The sequence below is a fragment of the Grampus griseus genome, assembly GCF_964374135.1.
Source record: "Grampus griseus genome assembly, chromosome: 16".
Lineage (NCBI taxonomy): Eukaryota > Metazoa > Chordata > Mammalia > Artiodactyla > Delphinidae > Grampus > Grampus griseus.
Genome location: NC_139010.1, coordinates 26,925,597 through 26,941,044, shown reverse-complemented (window position 1 = coordinate 26,941,044; position 15,448 = coordinate 26,925,597). Strand labels below are relative to the sequence as shown.

At 36.5% G+C, this 15,448-nt stretch overlaps 1 protein-coding gene across 3 annotated transcripts in view; it reads right to left on the bottom strand.

Annotated features, from left to right (window-relative positions):
* The window catches only part of MCU (mitochondrial calcium uniporter), a 209,559-nt gene that overhangs the window by 7,901 nt on the left and 186,210 nt on the right, over positions 1–15,448 (bottom strand). For all 3 annotated transcript variants that reach the window (XM_082673619.1, XM_082673621.1, XM_082673620.1), the window contains exons 5-6: positions 8,542–8,702; positions 6,826–7,029 (exon numbers count right to left, since the gene is read on the bottom strand). In XM_082673619.1, coding sequence (XP_082529745.1) covers positions 6,826–7,029; positions 8,542–8,702 — 365 coding nt within the window. The remainder of the gene's footprint in view (positions 1–6,825; positions 7,030–8,541; positions 8,703–15,448) is intronic.

The following is a 15,448-nucleotide window of genomic DNA, read 5'->3' as shown; positions in this document are numbered from 1 at the left end:
GAAGTCAGGGAGCCTGATTCCTCCAGCTCTGTTTTTCTTTCTCAAGATTGCTTTGGCTATTCGGGGTCTTTTGTGTTTCCATACAAATTTTGTTCTAGTTCTGTGAAAAATGCCATTGGTAGTTGGATAGGGATTGCACTGAATCCGTAGATTGCTTTGGGTAATATAGTCATTTTCACAATGTTGATTCTTCTACTCCAAGAACATTGTATATCTCTCCATCTGTTTGTTTTGGTTTTTTTTTTTTTTTGCGGCACAGGGGCCTCTCACTGTTGTGGCCTCTCCCGTTGCGGAGCACAGGCTCCAGACGCGCAGGCTCAGCGGCCATGGCTCACGGGCCCAGCCGCTCCGCGGCATGTGGGATCTTCCCGGACCGGGACACGAACCCGTGTCCCCTGCATCGGCAGATGGACTCTCAACCACTGCGCCACCAGGGAAGCCCTCTCCATCTGTTTGTATCATCATCTGAGAAGGTGATCTCTATGACTTACTCCTCTGCCTTCTTGAAGCTATCTCTTGCATGATTTATTTTTAAAAGTCATTTTGAGTTGCATCTCTTAAAAAGTTTCATTTTCTAACTATTTTGGGCTGGCATATAGATATGCAATTCATTTATATATATTGACCTTGTATCTAGTAAACTTATAAAACTCACTTATGAATTCTAACTAATTATCTATATACGCTTTTAAAATTTTTCTATGTACAAAATCTATGAATCATGCCAGTTGTTTTTCTTTCCAATATTTTCATCCTCTGTATCTTTTTCTTGCCTTCTGTACTGGCTAGGACTTCTCATTCAAAGTTGAATGGAAGTGGTACTTTTACCCTCTTCCCAGACAATGAAGGAACATTAGAACATTTCAAGTTCACTTACCTGCTCCAGACGTATATGCTATTGTCATATGTTTTAGTTTTTTCTGTATTTTAAATTCCGTAAGAGTTTATTATAATTATTTTATACATTTAATATTCATTTAGATTCACTCACAGATTTACCATTTTCATTGCTCTTCATTCCTTCCTGCTTTTTTTTTACTTTCCACTTGTGATAATCTTCTTTCTGCACAAAGAACACTCTCTAGTATTTCCTTTTGTACAGATCTACTGGTGACAAGTTCTCTATTCGTTTGTCTGGAAGCATCTTTATTTCACCTTTATTTTGGAAGGATATTTTTGCTGAGTATAGAGTTCTAAGTTGACAGTTATTTTCTTTCAACACATCGAAGGTACCATTCCATTACCTTCTGGCTTTCATTTCTGCTGTTGAGAAGTCAGCTATCTAACAGTGACTCCTTTGAAGGCAAGCCTTTCTTGTTCTTCTTTGGCTACTTTTAAGATTTCTTCTTTGTCTTTGTCTTTTGCAGTTTTACTATTGATGTGTCTAGATGTGGATTTCTTTTCCTTTATATTGGTTGTATTTGATGGAATTCTTAAATCTATAAATTAATGTCTTTCATCATTTTGGAAAATTCTCAGCCACCATCTCTGCAAATATTGTTTCTTCCCATTCTCTCCCTCCTCTCCTTCTGAGATGCTAATAAAATTAAAAATATATTAGGCCTTTTCACTCTATCCTCTGTATCTCTCACCCTCTCCTATATTTTACTTCTTTTTGTCTTTCCATACTTTATTTTGAATGGTTTCTTCTGATTTATTTCCAGGTCACTCTATCTCTCTTCTGTCTAATCTGCAGTTAAATCCATCTATTAAATTTTATTTCTAAAATTTTCATTTGTTTTTTAAAAAATCAAGTTATCTGCCAATACTCTCAACCTTACCTTTTATCTCCGTGAATCTAGCAAGTATAATTATTTTAAAGGCTATGTCTGATAAATCCAGTAACTAGATCTCCTATCTGTGTCTGTTTCAAATGTCTACTGTTTCTGTAGGTGTTTTCCTGTGTATCTGCTTATTTTTTATTGTATGACTAACTTTGTATTTGCAAAATTATTTGTAGAAATAATGTAAGGTTTAGGATAATGTTATCTCCTCCCAGGGATGATTAATGTTTTCTTTGGCCTGGAACCAGCGATATCAGCACTCTGGGATCACCAGCATTCTAGGACTACCTCAATCCAATTTACAAGATTGGGAAGATCGAAAGATGAGCTACAGTCTCTGAGAGAGGCTACAACAGGTTCTTCTGTTCTACAGTAGTGGCCTTTAAAATTCCAAACCAAAGCAAAAATGTTTCAACCTACTTTAGCAATCCCTGGACATGAATCTCTATGGCTTTGGTCTTTCTAGGTTATCAAGTATAGCTCAGCTTCTTGGCCTCTCAGCCTTACCCTCTTTAATCAATACAAATCCCCAGAGGAAAAAGCACATCTAAACACCAGCTTCACCTTCCTGGGACTTCTCTTCTTCTGGTTCTTGCCTGGTAATTTTTGCTATCTTGTTAGCTCTCTAGAGTCTACAGGCAGATGTATTTTATGTTTTGTCTAACTATTTTAACATTTCCTAGTGGGAGCATTGTTCTGATTACCTAGGATGCCATAACTAGAAACAGAAGTAAATATTTAATTATTGATGATGACAGATAATGAACAAATAGTGGTTGAAGGGACTGTGGAAGCTTTTTAAAAATGGATAGAATCGTGGTCTGAATCAAGTAATACTGACCTAAGGGATAACTGTTGGATTAAAAACTTGAGGGAAAGCCCTCTAGGTTTCATCTAAGTTGCTATTACTAGGCCACTTACCTATCTTTGCTGAGGATGTAAATGTACACACTAATTCAATTTATTCAGATATATTCTATGCTTCCTCTTTTGGGCAACAAGCATTTACTAAGCGACTACATGCTAGACTCTCTTCGAGAAATTTGGTAATTTGATAATAAGTGAGAAGAGATACACATAGAGCTTGGTTATGAAGGAAAGAGAGTCAGAGAGGGAGAGTTTGATAACATAGGGAACACAAAAAATATACTGGCATAAGATTCTGGAAGGGGGTAATGGGATTAAGAACAGGTGGAAGAGCTAGCCCTGAGCAGGAAAATGCCACCTCTTACTTGAATTTAAGGAAATAGTGTGAAAGTAGGTATGGATACTATTAAACTCACAGGGTTTAGGAATTTGCAAGCTTGTATCTGTTAAGCTCAATTTTCCAGGAGAGGTAGGAGGCAAAGTTAAATGTGGGATGAGGAGCCTGATGTGAAGTCTTAGAATAACTAATGAGAGGGTTATGGGGGAAGAAAATCTAATTAGAAACACAAGCAGTGGTCCAATCCACACTATTACATGATTTTTCTCTAGCAATGTTCAGTAGCCTGGATATAGGATAAATGGCTAAATTTATCCAAGATTAGGAGTTTATAGAGTATATATGGTGGAAAGACAATGGAGCAGAGATTGAACAGAATGACAATATGGTCTAATTTCGACAGAAAAGGAAGCAACACACGAGGAAGGAAGGAAAAAAGTTGAGAGACGTCAGGAGCCTAAAGGTTTAGGCATACTAAATTATTAGGCATGCTAATTTTTATTCTAAGTAGGTCCTGAATGGCCACTGAAGTAGTTTGCTGGAGTAGAATATAAATGCTGGATGTTGGAATTGAGATGACAAAGGGTATTAAAGGCTAGGTCAGTGTTTCTTAACCTTTATTCATCATTGTTCCCTTAAGTTGCCTTTTTAGATATATTTTCCTTAATTGCCCCTCCTCCCCAAAGAAATTTTTTAAAACAATATTTAAATATTTATTTATTTATTTAGGTTGTGCCAGGTCTTAGCTGCAGCACGTGGGATCTTTGTTGTGGCATGCGGGCTTTTTAATTGCAGCATGCATGTAGGATCTAGTTCCCCCACCAGGGATCGAACACGGGCCCCCTGCATTGGGAGCGTGTAGTCTTACCCACTGGACCACCAGGGAAGTCCCTCAAAGAAGTTTCAACATCACAAATATACCGTGTATCTGTTTATCTGTTGTAATATCTAAGATGTTTTACTCCCCCAGAACCAATTTTCACACCCTTGAGGGTGACCTCCCCTTTGTAGAAAACTCCTGGGCTAGGGGGCTGAATGGTGGTTCACATGCCTGCTGAAGTAACTTTGCTGAATGGCAATTCTTATTGTCAGGCTCCTTTTTCACATGATAGAAAATGGTACTCAGGTCTCACTGAAATATTAGTCAGTAAAATTCAATATTTCACTTGATTTTATGATGTCAAGGAACTTATCTTTTGAAAATTCTTTGGAACTTAATATACTTTTGGAATATATTTAGGTTGCTAATAAATGCTCATTGAACAGTTTAAATGCTGTTGAACAGGCATTTTGTTTCATGGGTGTTAATTATGGATACTGATATGGGGAAGAATATTTAACATGAGAAACTATTTACATTTTATTTGGTCAGTGTTTTCCTATTCACAAAAGACTAAATTGTTTACTACTGCTATTTTACAACTTGTCACTTGGGGGCAGCAAAAACGTTGAGGAATCACAGAAGTAGGACAGCATTTAAACAGTAGGACAGATAGGCACTGTATTAGGCATGGTAAGGAAATAAAAATTGAAAAAATCACCCGAACGCCTTGCCTCAAAAGATATCATAGTCTAGTAGAGGGGAAAAGACATTGAACATGAATAATTATAATACAAGATGGCATAGGATAAGTGAAATGAGAGGCACAATGTGCTATAGGTACTCAGAAGAGGGATAGATCAAAGTTGGCTGCAGGGAAGTAGTCAAAGGTTCATGAAAAATAAGCATTTAAGTAAACCTTGAAATATGACAGGTAGCGATCTACAGGGAAAACCTTCCCAGTTAATAGAATGATATGAAGTAAGGAAGGAAGTGGTGAAAAACTCAGGGCATTTTGGGGGAAATACAGACTACACAGTTGCCCCTTGAACAACATGGGTTTGAACTGCAGAGGTCCACTTATATGCGGATTTTTTTCAATAGTAAATACTACAGCACTACACGATCTGCAGTTGGGTGAATCCCCAGATGTGCAATCATGGATATGGAAAAACTATGGATACAGAGGAACCATGATATGGAGGGCTGACTTTAAGTTATACATGGATTTTTTTACTTCACAGAGGGTTGACGCCCCTAACCCCCATTGTTCAAGGGTCAACTGTAATTTGATGTGTTTAAAATACCTAGTAAATACACAGAGGAGCTGAGAGACATTTGGAAAGGACAGCAACCAGTTATGAATATTGGGCTAAGGAGTCTGGATTTCAGTCGATAAAAGAATCCATTAAAGGGGTACATGAGGGACAGTGACAGGGCAGAGGAAGAGGGAAAGAAACACAGACAGATATATACACATATGCAAGCCATGTCCAGAGGTGTGGTGAGATAAGATTGATTTGGCTGTCAGCTCTGTTCAGGTAGAGTGACGAACATGAGCCAGACAAGGGATTAGGTGCTTGAGACACTGGGCAAACAATAGCAGGACACGAACAGTTTACTGTCTCTTCTCCACTAGACATATTTGGGAGGCCCGGAAAGGTTAAATAACACCCTTGGGCTTTCATTTTCCTGCACAAAAATAGGCCTATGACCATTGGTCTAATGACAACAGAAACAAAATGCCTATGTTCAATAGCGGCCATATAAAAATACAAGAGAAGCAACTCTCAGCTTTCTTCTGATACCTAAGAAAATAGAAAAGGTTTCTCATATCTCTCAGCTATTTCAGATACTTTTTTTTTTTTTTTTGCGGTACGCGATCCTCTTACTGTTGTGGCCTCTCCCGTTGTGGAGCACAGGCTCCGGACACGCAGGGTCAGCGGCCATGGCTCACAGGCCCAGCCGCTCCGCAGCATGTGGGATCTTCCTGGACCAGGGCACGAACCTGTGTCCCCTGCATCGGCAGGCGGACTCTCAACCACTGTGCCACCAGGGAAGCCCTCAAATACTTTTTATTCAAGGGAGCCTGGATCTGTGGTTGTATCACACATGGCAGTAATAAATAAGTGATAATAAATCCTTCATACTTCCTAAAGTGACCATTATGGATTTCCAAGCTACTAAAAATACAGCACTAACAATAAAAATTAGTTCTAGACACTGATATTTAAAATATGAGCCTTGGATGATAAAGAATAGAATAGTGATTAGATATCTAATTTTCACCTCTCTTCCACGAAGTAAAAACAACAACACACACCTATACTCCTAATATATTTAGAAGTAGCCCAGAGTTTAGTTTAACTATTTGATTAGTTATCACCAATTCTCCATTCCAAACATTCAATAAAACCCAAAAGCTTGGGACTTCCCTGGTGGTGCAGTGGATAAGGCTACGCGTTCCCAATGCAGGGGGCCCGGGTTCGATCCCTGGTCAGGGAACTAGATCCCACATGCATTCCGCAACTAAGACTGGGCACAAACAGATAAATAAATAAAATTAAAAAACAAAACAACAACAATAAAAAAAACCAAAAGCTTGGGACTACACCATCTGACTGCTAAATTAATTACACAGTACATAAAAAGACAAGCCAACTGAGCAAGTTATCCTACAGCTGACCACTCTTCTCCTTTGCCTTCTTATTCTATATCTTACTATAATAGTTTTATGAATTTAATGGTTTATATGGCTCTCTTAATAGTCTGTTTGCTCCATGGGGGCCAAAGCCATGTCATATCTATCTATCTCTAGCACCCAGACCAGTGCCTGATACATAACTGGCATGCACATGCATGTGCACATATGTGTGTTTGTATGAGTGAGTATGTATAAAGGATAAATGATTACTTCAAGGGAACTGGCCTTAGAAAGAAGATGAGAGAAAAGAGAACTACTTTGACAACCAACATTGTACTATCTCATGGAAAGTTACTTGAAGAGGAATTCTTACCTGGCGTGTCATTACAAAATATGCATACATTGCCATGGCACTTCCATAAGTGATGAAGTAGGTAACTGGCTCCATGATGTCCCAGGAATATTCCCACCAGGTAAGCCGGGCCAAAATGCCAAACTGCGTGGCCATGTAGGCAAGTCCACCCCATAGCACCAAAGTGGTCCTCTTCTCAGCTTTTCTGCTAATCTCAATTCGTACCTACAGGGCACACGTGACTGGTCAACTGTAAAGCATTTTGACATAGAACCAATTTTAAACTCTTATTTAAACTGTTCAATGTTCACTAAAGAAACAGGGCTTGTAATCAAGATATGTTAGTCTCAATTCTAGGAAATATAGTTTGTCTTCCTAAATAATATCTGTAGTTTTTACTGAGTACTATTTTATAGGCATAACATTTTTGATACACTTGTATTTTATGTTTCATCCTAGAAGTAGCTGAAAATATGGTGAAATTATGGGAGTGAATAAGTTAGTTTCAGCGGGTCTTTATCCAACCACAAGATTGCTTTCTTTGAAAGAGAGAAATAAAAACATGCCAATGTTCTCTCACTGTAGCGTACAAGATTTAATCTATCATTAGTTTTTTACTCAAGAGGTCTACTAGGGGCAAAACAGCACAGTGGGTCAGAGCATGGACTCTGGATTCAGAATGGCTGAGTTTAGGCCCTGATCTGCACATTACCATAACTTCATTAATGAGTTGTTCTGAGGATTAAATAAGAGACTACAAGTAAAATACTTAGGATAATTCCTAGCACATAGTAAATATTCAATAAGGGATGATAATTATTTTGCTATAATTGGTACATTAAAAAATCCTTTACATTTTGAAAATACCAGATTTAAATTTCATCCCCCTTCACAACAGTTCCTCAAATTTAATTTATCCAACATTTCTAATGGTCTTAAATTTAATGAAAACAACCTTGAGATATGTGTTCCTTACTTTTAAAGAAATCAGAAAAAGCACAGTATTAAGAGTATTTGTTCCCTTCCTTAATCTCTAATATAGTCTGGTTTCTTAAAATGGAAATACTTGTATTTTTATTTAAAAAAAAAAGGATGACACACGTTCATTGTAAAACACTTACTAGGAAAGTATAAAGAAGAAAAATCATTCATAATCCTACTATTCTATTAGCATTTGGAATATGTTCCGATTTTTTTCTTTGTATATATGTGTGTGTGTGTGTGTGTGTGTGTGTGTGTTGTGTGTATGGCTATATGCATAATACACTTAAAAACTGGATCATAGTATGCACTAATATACACATTTTGTAATTTACTTTTCATAAAATATCATGACGTGTTTTCTATAGAATATTAGATCTACATGATTGTTTTTAACAGTTGCATAATATTCCATATAATATTAATTCTTAAGTTGGCTAAAATGATTATCCACCTCACTTAGAACCCTTCTTGATCAGCAATTATTCCAATCTTTGTTGTAAAAGTAGTAAGTCTGGTTAAGGGCAGTATATTTAGATCTCAAAGCTCTATGTCCATTATCAAGGCTCCAAACTATTCCTTTTTAAGTCCTTTCTTAGCTTTAATCAGAAGCTTTTTATGATTCAGTTCCCAAAACTAGTGGACTAGTTTGATTGACACAATGCAATCACACAAAACTCGGAGGGGAAAAAAGCAAACATATATGCTCTGGAAAAAATACTGGTGAAGAGAAAAGTGTGAAATTTGAATCTGCACCTTTTCCAGGGGCGCCAGTTGTTCTTTGAGATCTTCTAATCTTTCGATAAGCTCCCTTTCCTTGTTTAACTGGTGCTGCTCGATGCACAAAGTAGTGTATAACTGCTGTACCAGTGTCTTTACATCGTTCAGTGTTGCTGCGTTTTCATAGCTTAAGAGGTCTGAAAGAAAAAGATTACATTTAAAAAAAAAATATGCCTTAAATGAAGAGTTGCTATTCTTAGGGCTATTAGTGATAAGAACAAGGCAGATTCATCCACTATAGGGGTCCCACCTTCAATGTTAAACTGAAGGAAAGGGATAGTTCCTTTTTAAAAAGGAAGAGTCTATAAATTCTACAAAGTAAGTTCATATTTGGGCAACTTGAAAATTTTGAAGCCAACATCCACCATTATATTCTTGGAAGTATAAGTGCTACAAATGAGGCTACGAGTAATAATAATCTTCATTAGATAAAGACAAAAAATTTAAAGTAATATGTCAAAAACTAGTAGAGAGGCTTAGAATTAATCTGATTATCATGCTTATTAAAATTCAGATCTAAAGTTTATCTGTGGTCTTGCCATTTTAAGTGGTCATTTTTTCCCTTTAGTAACTAACACTTAAGGAAAAAATATACAGTATTTCAAATTTGCAAATACAAGGGTATAAATAAAAATACCATTATCCTAATAATCTTAGCCCCTATATACCTTCCCCCTAGCATATCAATTTTTATTTATTCCCGTTGGGCAAAGACATAGAATAGCTGTATGGGTCTCAATATCAAGCTTGAAACGGCATGAAGTTATGAGAATAACTAAAAAGGTAAAAGATTAAATAATTCTTTGATTCAATATCCTCTTCTGTGAGTAGCATGTGCTTCTAGAAATCTAAAAATTATGTTTTGAAAATTTAATAAAAAGTCAGCTGATCTCAGCTGTCAAATAACTTTTTAAAAAGCAACAGAAGTAAAGCTTTTGTTTTAGAATCTTATTAGCCTTAAATGTGACACTTTGTTAGCTACAGCAGAAGGTCAGCCTTTTTCTAAGTCAAAATAAGCCACAGTCAGAATTAGTCATGTGTGTATTTCAAATATTCTTCAAGGATGTCCTTTAGTACAGTTATCACAGAAATTCAATCAATAAAAAAATTCAAATAAGGGTAGCAAATTGGATTAGAGAAGAGCTGATATAGTAAAATGGGATATACCACCTAGCATAGTATCTTGCATGCTTCAATAAATGTGTGCTGCATTAATGGGAACAGATAAAAGCAAGAACACTTTGAGTTCTAGAAGTCGTCTATGTCAACAGAGTCTGCTTTGCACTAAAGTTGCAGCTCACATTCACATACGGTTCTACACTTTCCAAAGTTACAAAAAGAGAAAACTGCACTCTAGAATGTCATAGTGAAGTGGTAGAGTCCATGCCTCCTGACCCCCCAGGCCTGGAACTGAGTTATGAGGCTTTTACTTTATCAATATTAATATTTCTCCTGCAAGCTCAGTCCTCTTTCTTTCTTTTTTTATTATTTATTTTATTTTTTGCTGCGTTGGGTCTTTGTTGCTGCACGTGGGCTTTCTCTGGTTGCAGTGAGCGGGAGCTACTCTTTGTTGTGGTGCATGGGCTTCTCACTGCAGTGGCTTCTCTTGTTGTGGAGCACAGGCTCTAGGCGCGCAGGCTTCAGTAGTTGTGGCTCACGGGCTCTAGAGCGCAGGCTCAGTAGTTGTGGTGCACAGGCTTAGTTGCTCCGCAGCATGTGGGATCTTCCCGGACCAGGGCTCAAACCCGTGTCCCCTGCATTGGCAGGCAGATTCTTGACCACTGCGCCACCAGGGAAGTCCTCAATCCTCTTTCAAAAAGATAATTTTTTAGGTAGGTATAAATTATCTATGGTAAACAAAATTCTCTCGCATATATTATCCCATATTTATCCTCATGGCAGCATATAATCCACAATTTATAAATGAGGAATTTTGAGTCCTAGAGAGATAAGATGAACAAACATTTTTGTATTAGGTACTGATCTATTCACTAGAGAGGGGAAAAAATCAAATATGCGGTGGTTTCTCTCCTTAATGAGGTCTAATAATGATATTCACAAAGCTGCATGGCTAGCAGGGAGTGGGAAAAGATCTTCTGACTGGTAGTCCAATGACTTTTCTATTCCATGTCCTTTCTTTTTCCATTTCCACTTTCAATACCATAATTACACTGTATTTGCTTAGAAATCCAAGGAGGGAGAAAAGGAGGGGGGAAGGGAGGAAAGAAGGAAGCAAGCAAACAAACTAAACAGACCCTCTCCTCTTCCTTTTCCTAATGAAGCACACACACGTTAATGATCAAATATGTATAGACAATCATAACCTGAAAATCTATAAAATCTGAACTCAGGCTTGGTATTTGTTTTATAAAAGAGCTTCTATTAGAATGTCATTCATCGAAGACTTATTCTTTTAAAATTAATATTCATATTACAGGTTCTCCTGTGTAGAAAATTTATTTTTTATATCAGTCTCTTCTCTCATGGCTTCTTCTGTGTTTTATGTTATAGGTAGAAACATATTTCTCACTCCAAGTTTGTAAAACTATTTCTCTTTTGATTTTTTTCACTATGATAAATTATAAAATAAGCAGCTAAGTGAATGATAATATACATTCATACAATGTAACACATAGCAGCTGTGAAAAAGAATAAGGAATTCTTTATGTTCTGGTATTTTAAGATCTTCAGAATACACTGTTAGGTAAGAAAAGCAGTTTGGTGGTTTTATACCTTGACATCTAGTTAAACTGGAATTATGTTTCCCCATATATCCCAAATTCCCTGTATGGTTCTGAATTAGAGTTAGCCAAAACAGAGATTCAAGTGAGGTTTTAGAAGGCAGAAGTGAAGCAGAAGCCATCATGCTCTGAAGGTTGTCGTTAGTAGTGAGAGACAGATGCAGAGGTGCCTGGAGATGCCAGTGTGTGCCTGCTCTCCCTGGCTCTGCATCCAGCTCTTTTTTCTCAACTGCCACCTCTGATGATTAACAGCAAATCCACACCCACAGCCAGATGCAGCTTTCTAAAGCTGTGCTGTCCAAAACAGGAACTGTTTGCTGTGTGTGGCTATTTAAATTAATTAAAATGAAATAGAATTTAAAATTCAGTTTCTCAGCCATACTAGCCACATTTCAAGTGCTCAATAGGCACATGTGACTGATGGCTACCATATTGGACAGTGCAGAAATGGAACATTTTCATTGTCACAGAAAGTTCTATTTGATAACACTGTCCTAGGGATCTCTCTACCAGCCCTCCTTTGTTAATTTTTCTTATCCTAGTAGTTGGACGCACTTGAATTTCCAGGTTCCCTGGCAAGCTCTGATTTGTCCACATGTGCCATCACTTCAAACTTAGTAACTTTTCTCTGATCTTCCAGGCTCCCCTTTACAGACTCTTACTTCTTTACCTTCACCTACAACTGTACAAAGTCTCATTCCTATAATCTTTTATTCCACTTTATTCACATGCTTCTGCTTCCTCAATTGAACCCTGACCGACATGAACAGTATATGTATGATATGCTATTATTTGCATAAAAAGGGAAAAAAGATTATGCATTCACATTTGCTTATGAATGCACTGACTCTCTGATAGGAAACAAGAAACTAAGAACAATGCTTGCTGGTAAGAGGAGAAAAGGGTGGCTGTGAAACAGGGATGAGAAAATCTTTTCCCATATGTTCTTTGACTTTGGGAGTTGAACATTGTGAATGCATTATCATTCAAAACAAATAAAATTTAATGTGCTACAACATACATTCAAACAGCAATGAAAAGACTATAAAATGATAATTCATAGGAGATCAATCTCACAGATGTCCACTTCTAGACCTGGCTGAACAGAGAGTTGTTATCTTTCTGATCAGTAAAGCCCTGGTAAACTCAAGAGACTTAGCTTTATTTTGTTAGATTTTCTTGACAGGAAGAATATGCTTCCAAGGTATTGTCATGGTAGAGGAAAACAACAACCTCAAACCCTTGACCCTTAAAAATCTGCCCACCTATTTGGAGATGAAATTATAGGAAGAGAGAAGGTAAATCTGCTAATGGCTTAACAAAAACACTTCTGGATGATCCGTGTATGCTTCCCTAAAAATGCAATTAAGATGTTTATTAACGTTTCTTCACATGCCATCAGTGCCAGGATAATTAAGGTACACAAAGACAGGAAGATGTGTACAAATAATGGGGATTAAAAAGTCTTTTCAGCTACTATAATGGTTTGGGAAGGATTCTGGCTATCTGAGTCTCTGATAAGGTATTCATTATAGTTCGTATTTGGTTTGCCTGTTCAACATTTTCTCTCAATTACTTACATTATTAGGAGAGAAGCAAGGTCTCCAATATCCTCTGGATGGATAAATGGGGGAAAGGGCTTAGTGTTGCCAATCAAGATGAGTTTCCTTAGCACAAAAACTTTCAACGACCAGTGGTCACAGGGGAACCCAGCCATATACAGCTTTGGTAACCAAAAGAATGCAATGGAACTTGCAACTAGCCTTGCTGCTATGACCTGCCCCCTTGTTCCATTTCAGTTTTTTCCTGCCTCTTCCCTCCAATTTTGGCATTAGGTACAAGGGTTGTCAGTACTTAGGTATTCGTAATACCTATGACTGCCAATCCCACATAAACATCAAACATGGCTATATTAGATCTTATATGAATAAGCCCTCTATCCTCAGTGCCTGGTGAAGTATGTGAAGTTAAGGTTTACTGGTGCACAACATTCATAGAGCATTTTTAGTTCTAAAGTGCTATCCATGCACAAGGAAAAGAAAAATAGGAGAGAAAAGAGAAAATTAAAGGGGCGTAAGGAATGAGTAGAAAAAAACTGTGTCAAAACTTAAAACTATTCTGGAAAAGTTTTCCTTCATTAACTATTTTAACTTTTATTAGATAAAGTATATTTGTTCCATCTGCTTCATGTATATATAAAATCCTAGTGTTCTTCTCATTATCTAATACCCAAAACCTAGTGCCTTCAACTTCTTTTCTCCATTCAGCTTTTTCACTAAAAACAGTTACAATGTGGGGAAAAGTTTACTCATCTGTATGATCGGCATCCCTCTCAAATACAGAAATTCAACTGTCCTCTTACTCACCACAGCTGACAAACAGTGGTGACTTGGAGGAAGATAATATGATGGAAACAAAATGAAAAACTATCTTACGTTTATTTCAAAAGAAAAAAAGATTTTTTTTACTATGTTTTAAAAATGGAGGGAAAAGTGTTTATGAACTTAAAACAGTATTATTTAAGCTTCTGTGAAAAAAGTATATAATGACATAATTGCTCATTGACTAATAATAACAGAGCTGAGAGATTTGATGTCTAAATTTAAATATTAAAATGGTCTTTTAAAGTGTTATACTAATGCTACTATTGAGCTTACCAAATTTCATACTTCAAATTACAATTATCCCATGAATTATAGACTTCTGACGCTTGCAAACTTCACATTCTAATTGACTTCTAGGGAAGGTGGACAGATATCCCACAGTTCTGAGATACAGATAAAACAAAGAGTTGTAAGGCTGCCAAACTGATTACCAGAGAATCAAATATAATTTCTCCCCTTTTCAGTTTCTACCTTTACTTTCCCTATTCAACTTGAGAATAGCCTTATTTAAAAAATTAAAACTTTCATTTCTCTTTTAAAAACACAGCATTAGACAAGATGGTTAGAATTATTCATTGATTAAAATACCTCTAGTTTTTGACAACATAAATCTTTACTTTCCTGACTGTTATACTTTATATAAGAATATATTAGTCAACTTTTAATATTTTACTAATGCAGTAGAAAATCAAAATAGAATGAACTCCCTAGGAAATTCACATACACACATAAGGTCTATCCATGTTGTTGCAAATGGCAGGGTTTCCTTCTCTCTCATGGCTGAATAATATTTTAGATACACACACACACACACACACACACACACACACACACACTCTACATCTTCTTTATCCATTCATCTGTAGATGGACACTTAGGTTGTTTCCATAGCTTGGCTATTGTGAATAATGCTGCAATGAACATGGGAGTATAGATATCTCTTTGAGATTCTGATTTCATTTCCTTTGGATATATACACCAAAGTGGAATTGCTGGATCATACAGTAGTTCTATGTTGGTCAAAGGGTACCAATTTTCCAATTATAAGATGAATAAGTTCTGGGAATCTAATGTACAGCATGGTGACTATAGTTAACAAAACTGTAATGTATACTTGAAAGTGGGTAAGAATGTAGATCTCAAGTGTTCTCATCAAAAAGAAATGGTAATTATGTGAGATGATGGAGGTATTAACTAATCCTGTTGTGGTAATCATTTCTCAACATATAAGTGTATCAAATCATCACACTGTATACTTTAAACTACACAGTGTTATATGTCAATTATATGTCAATAAAGCCAGAAAAAAATAAAGAGCAAATTTAAAGAACAAAAAAAAAACTGAGTAAAATAAGGCCTGTACTTCTGTTATTTTAAAGAGAACATCTAGTCCAAGAATCAGGGAATAAAGAAGAAAAACGTATTAGTATAGTTAATATATAGCTAACAATCCTTGGTCTACATGTTCAATTATTCCAACTTAATAAAATCTGATTCAGTAATGTCTTACTATTTAAAGGATTCTTTAACTCATTTAACTCGCTCAATATAGGATGACTACCTAAGTCAATGGGGTATACAAAAATCACAGTGCCTTCCCTCTGATCATTTGAAAAGAAAAGGAATGAAGAATTCAGAGAAGAGAATAATCACTTCTGGTTGGCTGGGAGTAAGAAAAAGAAAGAATGGGATCATGGAAGAGCCGACATTGATGATTTTGACCTGAGGAAATAGGAGGTTAGGAATAAAAGAAAAAGG